Consider the following 25,637-nt stretch of genomic DNA (forward strand, 5'->3'; position numbering starts at 1 on the left):
GGAGTAAAGTGAGAGCTGGGTTGGGGAGGGGGAAGGAGACAGAGCCCCTGGGGCACAGGCACCGGGCAGCCCTACCCCCAGAGCCCCCGGGAGCCCCCCAGCAAGTTTTGTTACTACAGTAATAGGAATAGTGTGTTTTTCTGTTAACTCTTACAGGGCTTTTGTTGTCCTTCAGTGTTCATTACCCTGTGTGCAAAAAAGCCAATCTCACACACAGAGCTATCAGTTTAAGGCCTTTTTGCACAAAGATTGGGTCTAGGTGCTAATTCCACCTGCGACACAAAGGAATTACAGCTTATTTATCTTGTTACATGATTAGTAAAAACCTGTCTAAGATTGCACTCATGGGTCTGTAATTGATATTCCATCTCCTGTTGGTTAGTTATATTTAAATTACTCTTGCTTGTTGTGTAAATTAGCACACATGCTCCTTAGAGGCATGGGGGGGCCAATTCTTTTTGGCCTTGAATTGAGTCAGTTGTCACGGTCTCCCTTCATCACCTCCCCCCCCCCCAACACCTTTATCTTTCCCCCCAGTTATTGCTGATTCTTGCTGAATTAATTCTTCTCAGACAATCTTCCAAGCATCTGGTGTCTTGGGGGACAGGATGTTCCCCTTTTATTACTCTTAACTGCTCTTCAAAGGTATAGTTGTTAGCGAAGACACACATTGTTTATTCAAAGTTGGAGAAACTCACTCCCTTATCTCCTGGCTGCTTCTTTTCACTGTGTCTTAAATCAGAACCTGCCCCTGTCGTTCTTCTATTTACAAGTTCAGTATGAGCAGAGAAGAAAATTTCCTGGAGACATCAGGAAGGCTGGGCTGTGAGCTCTGCTGCTCCCCGGTTGCACCGTGGCTTTCAGTCTCAGGCTCCAGGCCGACCAGCTCAAAGCCTGTCGGCCAGCTCCTTGCCCAGGGGGTGACAGTTGCGGTTGTCCAAAGCCAGGGCAGACAAACACGGCCATGGCATTGTCCAAAACCAGCCCAGACAAACACCCCCGTGGCTGTGGAGCTGGGCTGTGCCCCAGTTTATGACTGCCAGCCTTACAGTTCTCCTGGGACAGGGCTGAAGCAGAAATGGGGCTGTGAGATGGGCTCAGGAGTAAGGCCTTTGACACTGTTTTCCACAGCATTCTCCTGGTGAAACTGGCTACTCATGGCTTGGATGGGCACACACTTTGCTGGGTAAAAAACTGGCTGGATGGCCAGGACCAAAGAGTTGTGGTGAACAGAGTTAAATCCAGATGGTGGCCAGTCACGAGTGGTGTCCCCCAGGGCTGGGTTTGGGGCCACTCCTGTTTAACATCTTTATTGATGATGTAGACAAGGAGATCGAGTGCACCCTCTGTCAGTTTGCAGATGACATCCAGTTGGGTGGGAGTGTTGATCTGCTCGAGGGTAGGGAGGCTCTGCAGAGAGACCTGGCCAGGCTGGAGTGATGGGCTGAGGCCAACTGGTGGAGTTTCACTAAGGGCGAATGTCGGGGCTGCCCTTGGGCCACAACAGCCCCCAGCAGGGCTACAGGCTTGGGGAGGAGTGGCTGGAGAGCTGTCAGTCAGAGAGGGACCTGGGGGGGAACTGATAATGAGCCAGCAGTGTGCCCAGGGGGCCAAGAAAGACAATGACATCCTGGCTTGTGTCAGCACTGGCGTGGCCAGCAGGGACAGGGAAGGGATCTGAGCCCTGTGCTGGGCACTGGTGAGGTTACCCCTGGATGAGTGGGTTCAGTTTTGGGCCCCTCACCCCAAAAAGGCCATTGAGTGACTTTAGTGTGTCCAGAGAAGGGCAACGGAGCTGGGGCAGGGTCTGGAGCACAGGTCTGCTGGGGAGTGGCTGGGGGAACTGGGGGGGTTTAGTCTGGAGAAGAGGAGGCTGAGGGGAGACCTGCTGGCCCTCTGCAACTCCCTGCCAGGAGGGTGCAGAGAGGGGGGGTGAGTCTCTTGAGCCAAGTAATAAGAGTAGGACAAGAGGTAATACCCTCACGTTGCGCCAGGGAAGGTTTAGACTAGATACTAGTAAGAATTTCCTGCAGAAGGGTGTCGCGGGTGGAAGTATTGACATGGTAATAATTTAGGTAAATAGTCTAGATTTATTAATAACTAACAACTATTTGTCAATACAAAATAACTCAGAAAGAAAAGCGACTGAGGTTCTAAAATGACAAGATTCACTCTAACTTACTTAACGGTACCTTAATTTATACACATATGTACATGCGCATACAGAAACCAGACATATACATACAGAAACAAAGGGTTTGGATTCGGTAAAATGAACACCAAAGGGACAAGCACACAGGAACAAGGGTAAGGGTACGTACTCACACACACCTCCCCCAATAAAGAGGTGGAATAGAAGCTAGCTCAAAGAAAATTTCCCTCTCTAGTTTAGAACAAATACTCCCAATGCCTTGGCATTCCTCAACAGGCGATAATTGAGACTCGAGCGGGGGGACTTCACCCTGGCCTTCCGTCTGGAGCAGATGACACCTGAGAGGCGTCCCTGCTCAGGGGAGATGCTGGTCACAGGCCCGCTGCAATCCAGGAGAGCTCAAAGGGTCTCTCTGGTGGTCACAATTTATAGGGTCCAAGATAATTGACTTTTGTCAAATACTATCTGGTGCCTTCCAGCAGTTGCACAAGAATTTCAGTAACATGCAACCCTGTTATTGTTCCATCTGATCACATCCCAGGCACAGGTGTGTCAGGTCATCAGGAGATGATGGGCCATTATAACAGTTTCTGAGCAATTGGGAGGGGCAGGAGCCAGGCTCCTCAAGGTTATCAGTCCTTATCTCCACAGATTGGTGTATGGCCTGGGGGAATGTGGATGGAATCACACTTGGCACCAAGCAGCCCAACAAGGAGGGCAGGGAGGGGTAAGAATTGCACCACCACAATCCACCCCGTGACTAAAGGCAATTCATCTTGTCCATAGAGTGGCAGTATGGTTGCCTCTTGCCTCTATGCCTATAAACAGAGGATGCCATAATCTAATTATAATTGAAGGAAATTTTGTGTTTGATTAGCTTCAGAGAAATAAATTATTTTGGGATAGTATACACATGGGGATACTTTTGTAACTGAGCAATTTGTTTAACCATTCTCCAAACCTTAATATACAACACAATTATGAGCAGTAAACATACTAAAATTAGAATTAAGAAAATCATGACCGGGTACAACATGGAATTAAACAGTCCTGTTGTGGTTGGTGACCATCCAAATAAACTTTCCCACCATCGATGTTCTCCATCCCTTTTGACTTGTTAGCAGCTGATGTATTTCTTCTATATCATGCTGGACCATGATAAGAATCTTTTTCCAGTTTTCTGTGCATATAGCATGTAAATGGGTAGGCACAATGCTGCAGAGGTTCTTATATTGAAGATGAGGGTTGTTTCCACAGTGCTGCTGATAGGCTTGCTGGATGTGGTGTTTGTTTCCACGATGTCGTTGGTGGAGTTGGTTATTTCTGAAAAGGAAAGAAAAGAGAACTCTTGGGGCGGGGGGGAAGACTGAACAGGTTATGTTTTGTTGATTAGGGATATCAATTAGACTCAGACCACAGAGTGAAAAAGTAGGTGTATCTACTCAAAATAATAATAATATAGGAAAATATACGATAAGACAGAATAGTGCACTTAAACAATTAGGAACATACAGGGTAATGCATCAAAGTGCTACTGCCAGGGAGAGAATAGTGATTAAGAAAGATACATCACCACTTGCATACTTTACTATCATCCAAATCCGCAATTGCTGGGCAGCCCCAGTCACAGTGAAGATTTGGGGAGCCTTTCCCCGCAAATGGGAAGTCTTACATGGTGCGTCCACCCATAGGTGAGTCTTCCAAAGTCGCTGTGAGCGGGTCCAGCCTTGTATACTCAAGTGGAAACATCTGGTTTCAATCTCACATTAGGTTCCCCCCAGAGCCTGGCCAGGGCTCAAGGAAGAAGCCAAAGGATTTCTCTGCTTATCTGATGGGACTATGTGCAAGGTCTCACATCAGGTCTGTGTGACAGACACCTGCCTCCATGACTCTGTTGTTCTATTCACATACATAAGGGAAGGAAAGATACATTCAAGACATCCTCTATGTATGCATCAGTAAGGTTTACATTCTAAGTTAACAGTTTTGGTTCAGGGCCTGTTGATCAGGCTTCAACACTTCCACCCTTTACATCAGGATAGGTGGTTTATTATAACTTAGTATAATACCTGTTAGCATGTTTGGTTATCAGTTATAAAATATACAGAGTTCATTTATAGATTAGCTCTGACTTGGGCCTATTGCCCAAGCCTTAGCACTTCAGGTTAACCCTTTAGGATGCTGGATAAATCCATCCAGTACTGATTTTGTTTTATTCCATTATTATCAATAGCATCCCATGCTAGAAGTCCTCGTGGCTTGACCAGGGTTACTGGTATTGTTTCTACAGTTGGTATTTTTGCCACCACAGGCTGTCCTGCTTTCATTGAGGACCAGGTGTGCTCATTCTTCGGGTTTTTTTCTGAAGAAGGTGTTAAGAAGGCTCGAGTAATTTTGCTTCCATAGGGTCCATACCGATTATTTAACTGCTGTATAATTTCAGAGCGACAGGGTGAAAAGTTCATCAGCAAGGAAGAAGAGGTACTTCATCTTTACAACCCCTCCCCAGGAGATTGCGACCCCAGCCCGGAGCTTGGAGAGCTCATCGCGCAGGCACAAGTGGAGGAGACCTGATTACCATGAGAAGCGAGGGGAGGCGGGGGTATGTATAGGCGTTTTATGAACATGCACTACTTTGTAACATATAAGCTGGACGGGAGCTGCAAACGATGCACATGACGATGAGCTGCAAACCCCCCTGTGCCCAGCGCTGAATAAACATACCTACTTTATAACTCCAAAAGTTATAGAGTGATTTCTCCGCAAAACATCTTGGCACCCCGGATGGGACCTATCTCTGCTCGGCTGCCGGGACACTGCTGGAGGGTGGACGTCCTAGGTGCACCCCGAGCTCTTCTCGGAGGAACTCCGCTCGAGCTGTCCACTGCGGGAGCAGACAAGGACCATCTGGTTCGTGGACAGAGGTATGATTACAAGGGTAACGGGCTGCTGGTAAGACGCACAGAGACGTCTGGCGCACGGCTCAGTCCCGAGGAGGGGTATACCCATTTGGTTTTGGCTTTGGGAATCCGCGGGAAGTAAGATCTTTTGGGGCAAACTACCGATGACTGGTATATAAGAGGCAGTTTGCATTTTGGGCAGGGTACTGGTAATTACCGTCACCTGCAGGATCTTGTGTCAGGACATTGTATAGTGCACTAATTGTGGATATATTGGCTTTGAACTGACTGCAAATTGTGAACGGTTTATGATATATGTTACAAACGGACTGATTGTTTAAACTCGGTATATTTTGTGGTATGAGTGAAAAGTGTGATGGGCCCTTTAAGTGTCTGTGTGCCTGTGTGGTGTGAGTGAGAGCAGCCGCTGCTGTGTGTCTGTGTGTCTGCATACCTGCAGGGGCAGGGTGTGAGTGAGACGCCGCTGCCGCTGTGTGAGTGAGAGGCAGCTGCTGCAAGATAAATGAGAAGTTTATGAGAAGTTTATGTTTGTTTAAATAATACCCTGTCCTTGTATGTCTTGTGAAAATATTGTATGAGCCGGAGATGGGAAAGTGAATCCCTTCTCTGTCGGTTTGGGTTAGACTTGGTTGGATTATTTGTGTAGAAGGAGTGAATGGTCGGCACGGAAAAATGATTTATACCTGCTAGAAGGATTGTACACAGCTCCTTCTGGGCAACTGGTAGTACCAGACTGGGTTCGTGAGAGAATTCCCTGCTTTCTCTGTGCTCCTATGCTCCTATTTTTGGTAATTTTCATCAAGCCTGGGTATTAGCAATGTGCATTGTTGATTTAAGTGGTATTGTCCGATATGAGGAGATCGAGGTGTGCAGAGTATCGGGAACAATTATAGGGAATAAGCAGGGAAGAATCGTAAAGAAAAGCCCATTGGATTGCATACTCATGCACTGGAAAGATATAGCCGTGAGGGGAAGTACGGAAAGCAAAAAATCCTGATTAAATATTGTAATCAGTGGTGACCACTTTACAAACTAGAAGAAGCTAAATGGCCACTAAATGGGACCATAAGACTATAACACGTTTTTGCAATTAATGTTATTTTTACAGAGGGAAGGGAAGTAGGATGACGTGTCTTACGCAGACATGCTCTTTACCCTCCGAAATCACCCGGGGTGGCAGAGGGACTGTGGACTAGTTCCACCATAAGATCCTTTAGTGCTTGCCCTGGAAATGATTATAAGGGAGCTACTAGCTACTATTTTTGCAAACCTTTGAAATTTAAACTGGGAAAGCAGTTAAGCATACACAAATTTCTGTATATGCCTTACTCCACAAAAGAGCTCCTAGGAAGACACTTACTAGAACAATTAGGAGCAACTATTACCTTTAGCAATGGAGAGATTACTCTGGAGGTAAATGACCAAGAACTTATACAAATCATGAGCTTGTCCCTAACTAGTATCCCCACAGGAGGAGAAATCAGTGAGGAGATTATCAATCAAGTGTATCCCAGAGTGTGGGCCACTGACACGCCTGGAAGGGCAAAGAATGCCTCACCCGGAGGGGTAAAACTTAAGGAAGGACAACAACCGGTAAGAATTAAGCAATACCCTTTAAAAGGAAAATCAGGAAGGGATCCAGCCAGTTATAGAAAAATTTTTACAAATAGATCTCCACCCAGTGGTGGCAAACCCATACACTTTGTAAACAAAATTAACTCCCGAGCTAATCTGGTTTACTGTTTTAGACCTCAAAGATGCTTTCTTTTGCCTCTCTCTCCTCGAAGCCAGTCAGAAATATTTGTGAATGGGAAAATCCTAGGAGTGGGCGGAAGACTCAGTTAACCTGGACGGTGCTGCCACAAGGATTTAAGAACAGCCCCACTATATTCGGTAACCAGCTAGCAAAAGACCTCGAATTGTGGGAAGCCCCAACCCCATCCGAAGAGGGAAGGCTGCTGCAGTATGTAGACGACATCCTAATTGCCATCAAGACAATAGAAACCTGTATGGCTTGGACGGTAAGCCTTTCAAATTTTGGGGGACTTTAGGTTCACCGAGTATCCAAGAAAAAGGCCCAAGTGATGCAATGCGAAGTGATTTATCTGGGCTATGAAATCAGTGCTGGAAAGAGAACTTTAGGACGAGCCCAGAAGGAGGCGATCTGCCAGACTCTGAGGCCACAGACAGTGAAAGAACTGCGAACGTTCCTGGGAATGACTGGGTGGTGCAGACTATGGATTTATAATTATAGATTGCTTGTTAAACCTTTATATGCACTAACCGCCACTCAACAGAAAAATCTCCAATGGAATAAGGAGGCTATACGAGCCTTTGACCTGTTAAAAAGGCTCTGATGTCAGCTCTGGCTTTGAGACTCCCAGATGTAAGTAAGCCATTCTTTCTCTTTTCACATGAGAAACAGGGAATTGCATTGGGAATACTGGCACAAGAGCTAGGCCTGTATCGTCGGGCAGTCGCCTATTTCTCCAAGCAACTAGATATAACTGCTAAAGGTTGGCCTGGATGCCTACGAGCGGTTGCAGCAGTGATCTTAAACATACAAAAGGCACGAAAATTCACTTTAAGCCAGAAAATGACTGTATTTGTATCTCACACAGCGTCTGCAGTATTGGAAATTAAAGGGAGACATTGGCTTTCGCCCCAAAGGTTCTTAAAATATCAAGCAGAATTAGTAGAACAAGATGATGTGAAGATTGTAGTAGCTAACATTATTAACCCAGCTTCTTTCCTGAGTGGAAACACAGGAGAACCAGTGCAACATGATTGCCTAGAGACCATCGAGGCAACATACTCGAGCCGCATAGACCTGAAGGATGCCCCTCTGGAAGATGCTGAGAACTGGTTTACGGATGGGAGCAGCTATGTTTTGAGCGGCAAGAGGTATGCTGGGTATGCTGTTACTACCACCCAAGAAATACTGGAATCCGGACCACTGCCTGCGAATACCTCTGCACAAAAGGCAGAGATAATCGCACTGACTCGTGCTTTAGGATTAGCCCAAGGCAAGACAGTGAATATTTACACGGACTCAAAGTATGCCTTTGGGGTAGTCCATGCTCATGGAGCAATTTGGAAGCAAAGAGGACTGTTGAACTCACGAGGGAAACACATCAAACATGGGAAGGAAATTCTGGAACTGCTAGAAGCTGTACAACTTCCAAGAAAAGTGGCAATCATGCATGTTAAGGCCCACCAAAAGGTGAACTCGGATTTGGAAAAAGGAAATGAACTGGCGGGCAGAGAGGCAAAACAAGCAGCCAAAAGAGGGGTAAAAATAGAGGGAGTTTTAGTTCCTGGTGGGCAAATCATCCCAGAAGGTAAGCCTAATTATACTAAAGAGGATCAAAAGTTAATTACAGACCTGGAAGGATCATATAATGAAGAAGGTTGGGCCATCACTCCCCAAGGGAAGGTAGTAATTCCCTCTTGTTTAGCTAGACACCTGGTACGAGAGGAACACAGGAAAGGGCACTGGGGAGCGGAGGCCCTATACCGGTATTTGGTCAAGAGTATTAGAGCTAGAAATCTGTATACCATAGTAAGACAGGTGACTCAACAGTGTAACCTTTACCTCCAGACTAATCCTAAGAATACCCCCATTCTAGAAGTAGACCAGACTGGAAAAAGAAATGGGCCGGGACAACAGTGGCAAATTGATTTTTCAGAACTTCCAAGAAAAGGGGGGTATCAATATTTACTGGTATTAACGGATACCTTTTCAGGCTGGCCAGAAGCATTCCCCACTAGATCTGCCAAAGCCCGGGAAGTGACAAAAATATTAGTACAAGAAATAATTCCACACTTTGGGGTCCCAGCAACTATATCCTCAGATAGAGGACCACACTTTACCTCGAAAGTAGTTCATCAAATCAGTTGCCATCTGGGTATAGACTGGCAACTTCACATTCCTTATCGTCCCCAATCTAGTGGCCAAGTAGAAAAGATGAACCATTTAATTAAGCAGCAAATAGTGAAGCTCGGGCAGAAGTCAAACCTGACCTGACTCCAGGCTCTCCCTCTGGCACTTTTGTGCATACGAGCAAAACCGAGGGCCAGGGAAGGGTTGAGCCCTTTTGAAATGTTATATGGCAGACCTTACGCGGTACAGAAAGGAACATCGATGCAAGTTGGAGAGAAACTAGAACTTCATACATGATAGCATTAAGTAAACAACTCAATAAATTTGGGAAACATGTATTTGGAACTTGGGGTAGAGGGTTAGATGGGCCTGTACATAACATTCAGCCTGGAGACTATGTGTAAGTTAAGTCTCTTAGAGAAAAGACGTTGGAACCACAATGGAAAGGGCCGTTTCAAGTGCTACTCACAACGTTTACGGCCATCAAGATTAAAGAATACTCAGCCTGGATTCATCACACCCGAATAAAGAAGGCCCACAAATCCCCATGGAAAGTTACACAAACTCAGCCGGGAAGACTACGCTTCTCACGATAAGTCTAATAATCTCCTTTCCCCAGATACCCGGTCAAAGGTTCACTGAATGGCCATGGTCCCAAGCGTACATTGGGTATACTGGGAGCATGGGTATGACCCATACTAACTCAGCCTTAACTTTAGCTACTGTAGTGATGCGGGGAACAGAGGTGTATACAAAAACGGAATGGAAAGACGTCAATGGAGTACCGCAATTATGGGGAATGGTAGGGCAAGAGATTAGAGTGGGGTGTCGAGTAATGAATAAAATCACCCATTGGTCAGTGCGTCAGATTACAGTATCTGAGATCAAGATCTTAAATCCCAAATATATCGTGTCAAGTATTGGTCATATATGTGATCCAAAAGATCTAGAATGCTGGTATAATTTTACTTTGACTCAACCTGCTGTTTCTGTGAGATGTCTCTGGGCCAAGGATAAATTAGGGCTATCCTTTAAGTTTAACATGGTGACTACCCTAGTGACTGTAAATCTTACACCCAACGTATATGAGGTCGGCCCTTACATGATCAGACACATAGACCAACAGCAAGTGCTGATCAATCCAAAATGGTCTCTAAAAAAGGTAGAATTACAGATGCAAGTTAACAGTTCTAATATAGAGCCACGTTGTTTCCCCTTCTTATGAACCTCAGATGAAGGATGGACAACTTGGCTAAGGAAAAAGGGAAATACCTACCAGAAAAGACCACAGAGGGACCTAACCGGAGTATTAGGAACCGAATTGGGAGTGTTAAATTCAATAGATTCAGAAGTAATTATGAACAAATTAGCAGCTACTACAAGGGATATATCAAAATTACAACAGCCATTGAGGTCCTCACTATCAACATCAGGGGTACATCAATGGGCAATGTCAAAAGTAATGCCAGATTGGGAGCAAAAAGAAACAAAGGACCGCACACTTATTGCTGAAACCCTGGGAGCTTTACAAGGTGATATCGCCATAGCTCTAAGTTACATACAAGCTAAGTTATGGATGCAAACAGTAGCAGAATCTGTAATAAGGGGAGGAGAAGAGGGTACACTTCCCACTGAAATTCGAAAAATAATTTTGGATAATGCCACATAGAGAAAAAGTTACAATCATGGTGGAATATGGTCAACTTCACCTATAGGCCTGACACGCATAAAGTAACAACTTTTGTGTTAACAATATATGATGCAAAATTAATCACCATACACCCCATTGTAAGTCTTGGAGTCAATTATAATGGGACTCTGCTGTACTCCTTTGAACATAAGACCTGGGCTATGAATACTGGTAATAAATGGCAAGCAGTAGATCTCGAACCCTTTATCATGAAAGAACAACAGGGATTTATATGTGAAAGTAATATCTTACTAACCCAGGATACCTGCTTAGATACTGACCAAAAGATTTGCCACTTTGAAGCACGCCCCAACGTAGATTTGAGAACCATTGTTGTCTATACCGGAAAGGGATGTGCATGTTTAAGGACACTGTGTGACACAATAACCATAGATGGGCGAGAGAAGAAATTGATATAGCATCTAAATTATTGTATTTGTAATTTCACCATCATTCTGGGGTGTGATTTTACTTATTCTGCCCCGGTGGTTACACATTCCCTCTTGAAAAGCAGCCTCATGGTAAAGGTACTTCCTGTCCCCATAGGCTTAAATGTCAGTCATATAGAAAGCCTGTTAAAACACCCAGACTTACAACGGATACTGGAAGAAGTTAAGGAAAAAGGGCAAGAAACCTTACTCACAACCTTTCATGATGGGAAAAGGATAAAAAGGTCTTAAAGATGGTTGAGGAGGAAGGGAAACATAATTGGTCGGATACGCTCTTCAGATGGTCGCCGACAACTACTGGAATCTTAAACACAGCCCTACACCCAGTGGTTGCTTTACTGATATCTGTAGCAATTTTGTTAATCCTTACTGTAGCTATATATGTATGGATCTGGAGACTTACAAAACGCTTGCAAGCTATGTATGACGCTTTATATCACAATCTGAGCTTTAAGCAATAAACTCACTAATTTTTAGGATCGTACTAACATATTATGTAACATATTATACTACATAAATGGTTTTTGCTTCATTTTGTGCTGCCAAAACAACTGCTCTTAACTCTCCTACTTGAGCACTGCCTTCACCTTCTTCAGTAACTTGTTTGCCTGTTTGATTTCTAATGCAACAGCTTTATATCGCCATTTACTATCCACTCTTTTTGCTGAGGCATCGGTAAACCAAACACCCTCTGTTGGTGAATCTTCAGTGAAGGGGGGTGCATCTAAAATTGGTGAAGGTTTAAATGGTTGTTGTAATGCTAGCGGGTCCGTATTAACAGGCATTTGTAATTTAGAAACTTGTGTGTGTCCTCCAGTTAATTGCATTTCATCTGCCACGCCCACTAGATAGGCACACCATTTCCTAATTGTAGGTTTTGTGCAATTCCCTCTGGGGGAGCAGTCCCTTTTAGGATTGTGTCTAATAAATTAAAGGGACCTCTGGTCTGAACAGTTTGTTCTTGACGAATTTTCTCAACCTGTTTAACTGCACGGACTAAAGACAAAAGACCCTTTTCCCACTCTGAATATCTTTGCTCTGTCTCTTTAAATGCAGGTGAGCTAAACAGTAAAGGTCTCTTTGGCCCCTCAGGGCCGATTTGAAATAAGTTACAATAGGTACCATGTTCTGCAAAACCCCATTCCGCTATAATAGGATCATGAGGATGAACAGGTCCTAGGGATTGATATGTTTTTAATTCTAGTAGCAGAGTTTTAATTGCTTCCTCATGTTCTGAGTCCCATCTCCATGATTTTCCTTTTCGTAAAAATGAATACAGTGGACGGGCAATGATGGAGAATCCAGGTACATGTTTTCTCCAATATCCTGAAGTACCCATTAGCTGTTGTAATTCTTTTCTAGACTGTGGCATTTCTGATTGTTCTATTTTATTTAGAGTATCTGGTGGGATTGCCGCACTTCCAGCAATCCACCAAGTGCCCAGGAATTTCACTTCTTTACTTGGTCCCTGACATTTTTCAGGTGGAATTTCAATTTGTGCCTCATGCAGTGCTTGCCAAACTGTTGCTGCCACCTCCCCCACCTTGTTAGGAGAGGTTCCTCCAATTAGAATATCGTCTATATACTGATAGAGTTTTACCTCTTCAGGGAGTGAAACTGTCTGTAGAAGTTCAGCAAGCGCAGCATGAGCAATTGTGGGAGAGTGTTTATATCCCTGTGGGAGTCTGTTAAAGGTATACTGGATACCCTCCCATGTAAAGGCAAATTTTTCTTTATCTTCTTCCCTTAAGGGGGCCATGAAGAACATGTCTTTTACATCTAGCACTGCCATCCAAGGATGTGCAGCAGCTTGCAGTGTAGCGGTTAAAGTTGCACTGTTGGGGACTGCCGCTGTCAATGGGGCTGTATTAGCATTTAAACGCCGATAATCGACTGTTAAACGCCACCTCCCGTCTGGTTTACGGACTGGCCAAACAGGAGAGTTGTATTAGGAGTGAGTTCGGGAAATAATCTGTCGTTTTTCTAAGTCTGCAATTACTTTAGAAATCCCAGTTCGTGCCGCAGCAGAAATAGGGTACTGTGGGACGTCAGTCATTTTTGATTCGGGAAGTGCTGGAGCTGCACAGAGTACACGCACTGTGGCAGTTGGTTGATTTTTGTTAGGGTGAGGGTTGGCAGTTGAACCGAAGGACCACAGGCTGCCGTCCGGCAAACGCCAGGTTCGGCCGTTCAATGCGTCAAAACCCAGGATGTTTTCATAGTGCTCCTTCATTGCAAAGTGAAGAGGAGTTACACATTTTTCGCCAGGGAGCCGCAAATTAAGTTTTGCTGTCTGGCACACAGTGCTAGTTCCTGTAACTCCGGTAATTTTAACCTTTCGCCGGCTAGGTCGTATGCCTAGCTTGTCGGCATGTCGCTTTGTAATTATTGAAATTTGTGCACCAGTATCAATTAAAAATTTTATTAATTGTTGTTGAGGACCAACTGGAATTAGAATGTAAGGGCCGTTCTCATTTATCCACTGGTAAGCTTTTACTTGCCGGACTGGCAGGCCCAATTGCTGCCCGGACCTTTTCAGTTTTTTGATCTTGTGTTTTGCAACTGATCCTCTTGAGGGAGGAAAGGATTATCTTTTTTCCTGGGAGCTGGCGATGGGGAAGTTGGAGTATTTGGAGCGTTACATCTTTGAAATGCCTGAATTAGGCTCAGAATGATGCCAGTAGGCTGCCTCTGAATCGCGGCTCTAGGAATTCCTAGTGACAGTGCTTGCTTCCATAGCTCATTTCTCCATTCCTGACCCCTGGATTGTCGGTCAGGGGGGTTTGTTCCTGAGAATTATTTTGATGCAATTGTTTAATTTGCCTTACAGTGCGACCTGTATTTTTTGTTTCAGTGGGAATTTCATTCCATCCCATTTCTCGGGCATGGTTTATAGTTTCATGCACTAATGTTGCCCAAGTGGGTAATTCTTTTAATTCTAAGTCTACTTCCTCACCATTATCAACAGTTCGTGGTAGATTTTATCAATTTGTTATAATTTAAGTCTCTCTGGATCTCATCCCATTTTGCAATGAGAAAAGGTTTGAGCATGGCAGGGGCTCCTTTTATCAGTAGTTTGAGTATAGCAGGAGCTATAGGTGCCGAAAGAGGAACATGAGTAGGATTACGCTGGTGCATGGCTTGGATACAGGCAGCTTTTGTAAAAGCTGCGGAGAGGTCATTTAGATATTTGATAGGTATCAACACAGGTTCTCCTCTCTCTAACACATCAATGCCACCAGCCCAATAGGCCACTCTACTTGTTGGTGAGTGGGGGTCAGTCGGGGGGGTGGGACCAGCATCCAAAAAGACACCAGGACCCCAATAACCACTGGCTTCACTGCCATCTAGTAAGATTCTATCTCCCCCGTTTAGAGACACTCTCCATTGGTACTCAGTTTCGGTGTCTCCCGGCTTACGGCCGAAACGATCTTGTAAATTGGCTATTTGAATCGCATCAAAAGGGGTTGTTTTGCTGATGTGGCTTCTCACACCACCCCGAGATCCTGGTGTTACTTCTGTTTTAATAATTGGTCGGACTGCAAGTGGAGGAGACTTAGGCGGTTGAAAATCATTTTTGTCTGAGCCATCATTATGTGTATCGCTCCAAATATTACCATCGCAATCTTCAGGGGACACAATCAATTTTCTGATTTGAACGATATCAGAGGGGGTCGGACACTGCATTAGCATCATTTCAATGCGTTCCCCCAGTTTTTGTTGTTTCAATTGGGATTCCTTAAGTTGCCCTTGCAGCTGCTTTATTTTAATTGATAACAGCAGATTGGTGGATTTCTGCTCTGCAATCTCATCTTGTAAATTTTGTACTTTACAACTAAACTTCTGTTGTTCGTGACAGGCAGCTTCCAGGCACACTCCCAACATACCTTTATTTTTTTCAAATTTAGTTGCACCTCTGTCATTAGTTAACTGTTTTTCTACCTCTTCCCAGTTGTGCCAATTATTATAAGCCCAATCCTCTGGGAAGGTGGGATTTGGTTGGATACCGTGTTTTTGTAAGTATTCGGTGATTTTGCTTGTCATCCTGCCGACTACGCCAATTTGTCGCGGATGAAAGTATTGACACAGTAATAATTTAGGAAAATAGTCCAGATTTATTAATAACTAACAACTATTTGTCAATACAAAATAACTCAGAAAGAAAAGTGACTGAGGTTCTAAAATGACAAGATTCACTCTAAGCAACTTAACGGTACCTTAATTTATACACATATGTACATACGCATACACAAACCAGACATATACATACAGAAACAAAGGGGTTTGGATTCGGTAAAATGAACACCAAAGGGACAAGCACACAGGAACAAGGGTAAGGGTACGTACCCACACCCCCCCACACCCCCCAATAAACAGGTGAAATAGAAGCTAGCTCAAAGAAAATTTCCCTCTCAAGTTTAGAGCGAATACTCCCAATGCCTTGGCATTCCTCAACGGGCGATAATTGAGACTCGAGTGGGGGGACTTCACCCTGGCCTTCCGTCTGGAGCAGATGACACCTGAGAGGCGTCCCTGCTCAGGGGAGATGCTGGTCACAGGCCCGCTGCAATCCAGGAGAGCTCAAAGGGTCTCTCTGGTGGTCGCAATTTATAGGGTCCAAGATAATTGACTTTTGTCAAATACTATCTGGTGCCTTCCAGCAGTTGCACAAGAATTTCAGTAACATGCAACCCTGTTATTGTTCCATCTGATCACATCCCAGGCACAGGTGTGTCAGGTCATCAGGAGATGATGGGCCATTATAACAGTTTCTGAGCAATTGGGAGGGGCAGGAGCCAGGCTCCTCAAGGTTATCAGTCCTTATCTCCACAGATTGGTGTATGGCCTGGGGGAATGTGGATGGAATCACACTTGGCACCAAGCAGCCCAACAAGGAGGGCAGGGAGGGGTAAGAACTGCACTACCACAAAGGGGCTGTTGGGTGTTGGAATGGGCTGCCCAGGGCAGGGGGGGAGTCCCCATCCCTGGAGGTGTTTTAGAGTAGGGTCGACATAGCGCTGAGGGATCTGGTGGAGTTGAGAACTGTTAATGTTGGGTTGATGGCTGGGCTTGGAGGAGCTTCGAGGTCTTTTCCAACCTAGACGATTCTGTGCTATTAATCAAGTTCTCATGGATAAACATGTTCATTACTGTAACTCATTTTCTTATTCTCAACCCTTTCTAGTCACGGGGGCTTCTTTTGCAACCACCATGAACTACTGACCTAAAAGACAGACATTCCAATGTCCTTGACTCAAGGACTTTGGCTCACATTGCAATTTTAACACGCCTCAAGGCCCTTTCACAATGCAACTTTTAAAACACCTGGTCTACAGGGCACTAAATCATCCCCACCAGACAGTCTAACAATGGTACCTCATCTAGCAGCATAACTGGCTGCATGGTTACTTTAAACTAAATACAACATCTCTATGACTACTAAAAATATTACACCGCTATCTATATAAACCCCGATATTTCTGTGTTTCCATTTAATTGATTAGTCCTAATCATTTCTTACCAAAATCACCAAAAATCATCAGCTCAGTAACAAATCAGTAACAGTAACTGTGGTCTCCCTCTGGATGTACTTTAGAGCCTCTAGTTCATTCTCCCCTGGTCCTGTTCCTCTTTGGCCACGCAGACGTTGCGGAAGGGCCGCACGCTGTCAGCTTGACATCAGGTGAGTAGGGGCTGGGCTGTGAACGTGCAAACTGCTTTGTAAAATCACCCCCGGGGAATGTATTGCGCATCTCACCTGGGACAGTGAGCTCCTGAGAAGTGTTCCTCTTAGCCTGGGCTTCCTCGTGCAGGCATTTGGAAAGACTTCATGTGCACAGCAGATGAGCCTTTGCTGGGATGACTGTCCCCTGAGAACAGGCTCTCAGTGGGCTGCGGCAGAGTTCTGACAAGGGTCTGCAGCATCAAAAACTGTCCCATAATGTACCTGACAGCCCTCAGGCACGGTAGAAAATCCAAATAGGGAAGGGTAGTACACACTGTCAGATGTGGACAGAACTTTTTAGATTTCTCTGGATGTTAACCAGTGGTAAGATAGCTACAGAAATCTCTTACTTTTCTTCCTCACAGCCAGAGTAAGTGCCTCAGCAGCTCTGACACTGGTGGCGCGTTGTGCAGTGCTGGTTCATTACAGCGCAGGATCAGCCTCTGAATCTCTTGGCTAAGTAACTTTTTTAAGCCAGTATTAGTATTGTAGTAGTGCCATACTGCTTGCAGCTTATTAACAGATTTTGGTTCAGAAGCAACTCAGTCTTTACACTAAGCAGTTTAGCAGTGTAGATTCTGTAGTTTGTCACAGTTTAGGAAGAACATGAAAGTAGCAAAAAATATTTTCTTACACAGTCATCCGCTCCTTTACAGGCAGCTGAAGATGCATATGTACCAGTTGTCAAGTTTGATGGTGTTGAGGTAAGAGGTTTGCATTTTTTTCCTAAGTGAGAACTATTTTTTCTTCCTTTGGAACAGGAGAACTTCTCCAGGGACCTGTGACCAGGCTGTTTCACAAGGTTATGGGTATCTTGGAGTGTATTTAGGAAACTGTAATTAAACAGCCTGACCACAGCCTGTCCCAGGAGAAGACGCTGCAGGAAAATGGGAGCTGATCGAAAATAAGCCCCCGGGGAGCCTGGCGAGTGGCGGGGACATGAGGGACACCCCTTGCTAAACCTGTGCTTAGAGTGGGGTAGCGTGCTTGAACAGCACTTGTCTCCCAGGGACTGTGCAGCGTGGGAGCAGAGGAAGGGTCCTTGCTGACTCCTCCCAGCTCTGACAAGCTGGCTTTCTGCAGAGGGCTGGGTATGGTGTCGTTCACTGTGTGAATCATGTCAGCAGATTAAGTGCTTTGTTGCAAACCAAAAATTAAGTGGTCATGAGACAAACAATCTGGAAAATGACAAGTGAAAGTACTCATGTGACTCCTGCCTGGGTTTGCCAGCTGCAGGAATCCTTGTATCTTTGACTGCCTCTTATACGGTGAATGGAGACCTGCGTGCTGTAGAACCTAAGCAAGTCACTGCTTGGTCTCACTCTCATGAAGACCCTTTTTCCATGACCTTCTTGTGGCCTTTGTCTGGTGCAGACATTCACAGAATAACTGTCTTGCCTCAGACTGTGCTATGAACCAGATGCTTCAGGATCAAAAGGCTTACTGCATAGAGAAAATGCTCTCTCCTTGGGGGAAGTACAGCTGAGGAGATTGAAATTACGTCTTAATTCTATGATTAATTTTAAGTTCCATTTTAATGGAAATTGGAAGTTTAACCAATTCAATTTAAAAATCCCTTCCTTTCCCTAGCTTAAAAAGAAAGGGGGATACAACGAAGGTTTCGTAAATAAAATATGGAACTTCTAGCATATTCTTGAGATTTTTTGTCAAATGTATTTGGGAGATGTATCTGTAGTCACATAGTTCTAAATACAGATGTTAACCACTCTTTTTTTAGACTTGACTAACTGTCCCCCACTAACGGTGCAGCATTCTAACTCACAGTTTGCACTTTTTTCCCCTCTTAAGATTGATCTGGTGTTTGCAAGACCATGTGTGCGAACTGTTTTTGATAATCTTGATCTTGGAGATGACTTGCAGCTGAGAAGCCTGGATAGGAGATGTATACTGAGCTGAAAGAGTGAGCACATTTACACATCTTTACATTGTTCCAGTTTGTTACAGAGACTGCTTCAGATGAACAGGTAGAGCACTTGATAGAGAAGAATGTGTGGCAGCTCATACAAAAAAATAGATATTTAAAATAACCAAAGCCTAACTTGCTCACTGTTTAACAATGACTGGTTTAATTGTTGCTGGCTGTCAAAAGAAACCTGGCTTTTGGAATTCACTGGCCTTATTAAAAAATGGTTGGTGATAGTGTATAAACTATGACAAAGCTGTTAAGGGCACCAGTTACCTGAAGGGATACTGAATGTTATGTGTAATCTATAACAGGAAACAGGTCCCCGCGCAGGGAAGCAGGAAAATACTCTCCCAACCTCCCTCATCCTCCATGTTTTCCCTTCTCAATAGATTCGGGGCCCTGGAACTTCTGAATGAAGAAGCGAAGAAGGAAGAGAATAAGACAAACAAGGAAGAAAACCAAGGTCCACAGTGGCCGGGTCATTCTAGACCAGGTATTAAAGCCAGTTCTAAAAAGAACCCCAGGAGAGTCATTGTAGTTGGTGACTCCATTCTGAGGGGGGTCGAAGGCCCCATGCACAGACTGGACCCGCTTCATAGAGAAGTCTCTGCCTCCCTGGAGCCCATGTCAAGGACCTCACGGCAAAACTCCCTGCTCTAGTGAGAGCCAAGGACTACTACCCTTTCCTGGATTTTCAGGTAGGTAGTGACTTCATTACCAGGAGAAGGCCTAAAGCAATGAAGAGAGATTTCTGGGCCCTGGGGACATTGATTAAGGAGTCGGGGGCACAAATTGTGTTCTTCTCCATCCCTTCAGCTGGGGGGATGGATGAAGAAGAATACAGAACTCAACAGATGAACTTGTGGCTCCAAGACTGGTGTTACCATCAGGGCTTTGTCTTTCTCAATCATGGGTTAGTATACAGGACGCCAGACCTTTTGGCAGGATTTTAGATAGGTTCATGCAGAATGACTGCCAGATGATGAATGGGCACTCCTCAGAGAGCTACCTTGGAAGAGTCTGGGGCTGCTACCTGGGACTTCAGGTTGCTCCAAAGGAGGCAGACAGGCTGCAGTAGCTGCCTGGCAAGAGTCCTGAGCAGCTCTTGGGCACGTACATGCCTCCAACGTCAACAAAACATTTTGGGTAGCTGCTGCCGTTGAGGACACTGGGCCTGTGGTGTGACGCTTGTGCCCTGGGACAGGAGGTGTGTGACCCAGACCAAGCAGAGAAATGGACTGTGTCACCAAAGGCACTGGGGGAGTCTAAGAGGTTTGGTGGGACTGTTGGGGTGACACTGGTGTGCTTGCCTGTGACCTCGGCTCACGGGTATTGTGTCTTCCTTAACCACAGCACCTTGCTCTTGAGGATTGTCCATCCACAGCCTGTTTGGAGCAGGAAATCCAGACTGTTAACTCATTTTTCTCAACCGAAGAGTCTCTCTGAGTCTGGCCTGAGCCCTGGGTCCAGTATGGGGGAGCAGATGGAAAGACTGGACATCAACATGTGCAGAGAGGTGGCAGCAGTAGGAGCCGAGGTACCTGAGGTTGCCTTTTGGAAGGCCTTGGCTCAGCTGGAAGGAGTCAGGCATGAGGTATCTATCTTGGCTCCCAGGTGACTCCTGCCAGCAGCTGCCTGCCTTGTTGAGGACCCTTAGCTTGGATGTAGTTCCTTTAGTTTGCTAGGAGTGTGGGAAAAGCCATTAGAGTAGGAGTGGCTCCTTGTCCCCCGCCCTGGGCATGCCCCTCCCCACATCACAAAGGGCCCACAGTGATGTCACAAGCCACCAGCGCCTTCCAGTGCAGCGCTGTGCTGGCACAGGCAGTGCTGGGGAGAGACGGGCTCTGAGAGGAGCAGCACTGCCCTGGCACAGGGACATCACTTGCCAGCCTCAGAAGGCTTTGCAGGGCCTTGCTCTTCCCCTTGCTGAGCACTTCCGCAGCACAAGTGTCTGCCTGGCCACAGCACGATGGGCCAGCTGGCCTCCTGCTTCTCCCGGTGCGTGCCTGCTCTGTCTCTGTGGCACCAGGCATGGCTGGTTCCCAGCAGAGCCCTGTATCTTATGTCCACAACTGTGTCCTTTGCAGGGGGAGCTCCGGTGGCAGACAACTGGGTGTTGTGTCCCAACAGCATCCTGAGCTGCTCCACTGCGAGTGTGTGGAGGTGACCTGGCGTGGGAGAACGAGGATGCGACACCTCCTGCTTTTCCAAGACACCCTTGCTATTGACAAGCGCAGGTAAGAAGAGAAGATGGCAGTACACTTTCTTCCCAACTCCTGCCTACAATACCTGCCCTTGGGAGACATCTCGGGCTTACCTTTGATCCAATGTCAAAGATAGTCCCAAGGAAATTTCCTCGGGAGCATCAGGCGGTCAGAAAACAGGGCTGTAAGAGCCAGGGTGTCTCCCCAGCAAGGATGTTCCGATTTGTGTGATCAGCAACATTGGGCCACCCTTCCCAGGGCTCTGTCTGGATATGGAGGCTCTCCTAAGGAGGATTGCCATAGCTGACCCCAGAAGGCAACCTCACCATCAGTCCCTGCTCTTCCTGACTGCAGACGTGGCACCAGGTTCTGGCTACAGCACAGAGTGTGTCTCAGCGAGCTGTGGGTGGTCTACAGTGAGAAGGCAGCGTGTGGATGTGAAGAGGAAGAGACAGTGTTGGGCCTGGACTGCTGCAGCACCCTCATCCTCATCTGGCCCAGCAGCTTCTGCGTGGTCACTTTCATGTGAGTGTCGGTGATGTGTCAGCCAGGCGTTGGGCTGTCTGGGCCAGTGCTTTGCCTCAGAGCCCAGCTGGCTCCTCAGGCTCGTGTCACGGGGTCGGGGGGAAGCAGAGGCACCGCTTTGCTTGTGCAGCGTTCTGTAGCTCGGCTGATTTTCTGAGCTGGCCCTCTACCCTCTGGACACAGCCTTTGCACAAGCTGTGCACTGTCAAAGGGTGAGGCAGGGCGTGGGCTGAGGGGGGGCTGTGTGTAGACAGTTGATCCTGTTTGGTCCCAGGAAGCCCCAGGTGCAGTTCTGACAGAGCTGGGCTGTCGCTCCCCGCTCTGGAGAAGCCCCGTGTCTGCGACAGTGCTCCTCAGCCCAGGGGGTCCCAAAGGCTGCAGAGTTGCAGGATCACAAGGGGCTCCTGGAGAGAGACAGCTCGATGAGGAGCAGAGCCTCCTTGGCTTTGACCTTCTCCATTCTCCATCTGTCCAGGAGAGCAGAAAGACTTGCTTTTTCCTCCTCCCCTTGCTCAGCCACTGTCAGTCCCTAAGCTCCTGAGTGCAGTGGGAGGCTCTTTTTGGCTTAAGGCCCAAGAACAAGGGGAGAGCTGCTTTTTGGCCAAGTCCTGCCCGTGTCAGAGTGGCCTGAGGCCCTGGTCCCTGCCTCCCGCCCCGCTCGCGGCTGCTCTGGGGAGGAACAGCCCTGCTGTCCGTGTGCTCCAGCTGCTGGGACTGGAGCTGCAGAGAGGGGCCCTCAGGAGTGAGGGGAAGCAGGGGCATCAGCCTGATGCCTTCTGCTTCTGCTAGAAAACTGCTTTGCACCTTGAGAAGCGAACCTGACGCCAGAGGTCTGGGTTTTCCCACTGTGTGTGGGGGAAACAGCCTGACCCCTGGTTGGTGGCAGCGGGGTGTGATACTGGTTCTCCTGTCTCTACAGATCCCGACAGAGAAAAGAGTTTTGGCTGGACACCATCCTCAGGTGACTCCCGCTGCAGTAGCAAACCCCTGAGCCAGCGTGGCCATCGGTGGGATGCTCCAGCTGAGCTGAAAGGCAACTCGAGAGCTGGGGGAGAGGTACCCCCACTGCTGGGGCAGCTGCGGGGCAGCGCTGGCCGAGTTGCTCAGCCTTGCGTTGGTAAAGTAACACCAAGCTGATCCTGCTGCCACCATTTGCTCCTTTTGTGTCTGGATTTCTTCTGATGTAAATGGTGCTGGAGGGGCTGGCAGGGGAGAGAGCAAAGCCGGGTTCAGTGATACAGAGCTCTTCTTTCCCTGTTCACAGGCAAAGGAGCAGAGTCCCGGAAATGCGGGTGATCCCGTTGCCCTCGATTGGTCTACTCGTGCAAGTCTTGGGCCTCAGTGGATCTGTAAGTGTCTTTGTTGTTGCAGCTGGGTCAAGGGAGTGACTCTGCTTTCTAGCATGGACCATCAGAGGAGTTTCTCCCACTTGGCCTTTGTTCTCTTTTCTAGCCGGTGACGTTAACTTCTGAGACCATCAAGGCTTTGGTTCAGTGCCAGGCAAATGTAAGCAGTGGCTACATTTCCCCTCCTTGGCACTGTGTATGGGTGGGAAGTATGGGCCCTAGGAGAGGAAGGTCAGCCTTTCTGGGATGGGAAGCCATTGGGACACAGGCCTCTTCCTCCCTGGAGGAGTTGGGGTGGAAATCTCCAGAGCCGGGGTGAGAGCACAGAGAGGCAGCCTGTGTTCCCTGTGCTCACTCCAGTGCCCAGTGCCCGGCTGTGGGTGTTCTGGCCCACGCGGCAGCCGAGAAGGGTGCTGGGGCAGGGCCCTGTGGGGCAGGTCCCGAGGAGCTGGGTGCAGCACAGGCCTGGTCAGAAAACACCCCCAAGGGGCTGTCCCGATCCAACAACGGGGAGGGTTCTGAAACGATGTGGAATTGAGCACCGAAAACAGCTGGAAGCCCTGAAGGTGTTTCCCAGCGCTCGGCGCAAGCAGAGTGATGGGTCTGGCTGCGAGGTTTGGTCGGGGGGAGCCGTCGGGCGCAGGTCTGCACCTTGAACTCATCTCCTCTGCGCATCCCAGGCCCTTGCGCCGCGGTGACGGCGTGTGCTGGGAGCAGGGCTGTGGCCTCAGGCCTTCCCCTTGTTGTTGTCCGGCTTCAGAGCTGCAGGCTGTGAGTGTCAGAGCAGCCAAACAGTGAGGTTAGACAAAGGTGCAAGTCAGGTGAGACAAAGAGTAAAGAAGTAGTGTGAAGCTTCTGAGACAAAACCCAGGTGAATGTGATCAGTGCGTCCGTAGGGCATGGTGAGCGGTGGTCTCTCTGAGGTCAGATGGTCAGGGCTGAAGGGGTCCTGCAGATTTTTCAGCAAAGATACGAGGTGATTTGGAGAGACTGTGGCCTCTCCCTCCCGTGGCTATGACTTGAGTAAAACGGTACGTGTGCTTAAGGGTTTGGTGGCCTTGGAAGAGACCAATTAATCATTGTTGGGCTCCAAAGCCCAGTCAAAATGTTGCCTGCTGTCTCGGGTCAGTTTGTTCAGTAGCCGTGTCCCAGCGTAGTTTCTGACAAGCACGGCAGTAGTAGTTGAGGTTAGTAACTGTGGAGGCCAGAGCGGTTCCTCAAGGTGAAGCCCCTGAGGCGCAATGCGGGGCAGCGGGTGGCCCGGCCGTGGGCAGCGGCTCCCTCTCGGAGCAGGAGGGTCAGTGTACACGTGACACAGCCCTGGCTCCTCACACAGCACCAGCCTCCTTTTGTGGAGACAGGGGATTGTTTTCCGGGCTTTGCATCTTCTGAATAGTTGGCCTGGGAGAGAGAGGAACCCGCTGGCCCTATCCGCTTGGCCTAAGCTTGGAGTTACCAAACAAAATAAAGATTTTTGCTGTATAGTGTCATAAAGGCAGCAGTTACCTTCTGGATGCCTGTACTAGCACGTAGATGGCAAAATCCCATTCTCTGTGATGGACTTGCAGCATCTTCTGAGTCCTAAGCCCACATGGGCCTGTTTAGGCCATTCCCAGCAGGGACTCACAAAGTCCTTACCATCAGGATTTAACAGCAAATCCCAGTTCTGCAGAGAACCACTTTGCCAGCACCGGCTTCCCTCTCTGGAGACTCTGACAGCATTTTTTTGTGGAAGTGGGACATAGGTGATGGTGGCTGAGGGGTTTCTTAGGGAGGGAATGGCAGGCAGGTGCCGGGTGCCTGGAAAGTCTCCTCAGAGGAGTCTTTGCTCCCCAGCGGACCGCGCTGGGCCAGTGCCCGTGCCTTGGGGGACTTTGACCTTGCTGTTTGTGGTTGACAGCCTGTGGTGAGGCTTGTCCTGTCTGAAAGCCGGACGAGCCTTTCTTGTTCGTGTCCCAGCAGACACGGTGTGAGATCCAGCAGGATGCTGGGGTGAGGAGTGGTCTCCACCAGGGCAGGGCTGGCTGGCTGAGAGGCAGTCACTGATGTAATTGCCTTGTAAATTATTAACAGCAAAGATTTGCTTTACAAAACTGACACGGGATGCCTGCTGTGACTTTGTCTTGATATCCTTTCGAATGAGCAAGAGCAGTCTTAAAATTATCATTGTGATACACAGCCCTGGCCCTGAGTACAGTGTGTTGTGCACTGCAAGCTGAGAAAAACCAGATACTGGTAATAAATAATAGTGGCAGTGATACTACAATGCAAATCCTGCTGAATACGGAGTTCCAAGTGGACAGTTCCTTAATTGGCTAAAATCCTGGTCATCAGCTCTGCTCTGGTTGGTGTTCTTTTTGTAATCCCAATTTGCTCTGTTTCAGTAGAATGGCTAGTTAATGCAAGGGATATGTAAATTGGGGAATATTCCTTTTTCCCATGGTATATGGTCCCTCACTTTAACATTCTAGACAGGTGAGAAGCAGAGATAATTTTGATGGTGACCTTTTCCTTTGAAGCTCCAAAAATCTAATCTTTAATATAAAGTATATTCTCATCTATGATAGTAAGCAAGGTAAAGAACATTTATTTTTTTAAAAAGTGGATGCCCATTGAAAAGGTATTGTTAAAAGGGGATGTCACCATTTCTCAGGAGCTCTGTAGTAAAAGTGCTACATCTGGAACATCCCTGCTGAAGAATTTTGAGGAGATTGCCTCATTTGAGTCAGACTTGATTTGGTATGAATTTGGGGAACTTGACTCAAATTTAGGTGCAAGTGAAGGAGGATTTTGAGCAAAGAAAAAAAAAAAAAAA

The 25,637-nt window shown here is 47.0% G+C and overlaps 1 protein-coding gene across 1 annotated transcript; it reads left to right on the top strand.

Annotated features, from left to right (window-relative positions):
• Positions 1-20,593: 20,593 nt before the first annotated feature.
• LOC113488941 lies at positions 20,594-24,266 on the top strand. The gene is made up of 6 exons (XM_026864374.1): positions 20,594-20,984; positions 21,306-21,476; positions 22,396-22,437; positions 22,741-22,825; positions 22,929-22,982; positions 24,219-24,266. Exons 1-6 carry the CDS (start codon positions 20,779-20,781, stop codon positions 24,264-24,266), a joined length of 606 nt encoding a protein of 201 aa, XP_026720175.1. The 5' UTR covers positions 20,594-20,778.
• The last annotated feature ends 1,371 nt before the right edge of the window (positions 24,267-25,637 follow it).

This window comes from Athene cunicularia (genome assembly GCF_003259725.1).
Source record: "Athene cunicularia isolate RWA chromosome 26 unlocalized genomic scaffold, athCun1 chr26_part2, whole genome shotgun sequence".
NCBI lineage: Eukaryota > Metazoa > Chordata > Aves > Strigiformes > Strigidae > Athene > Athene cunicularia.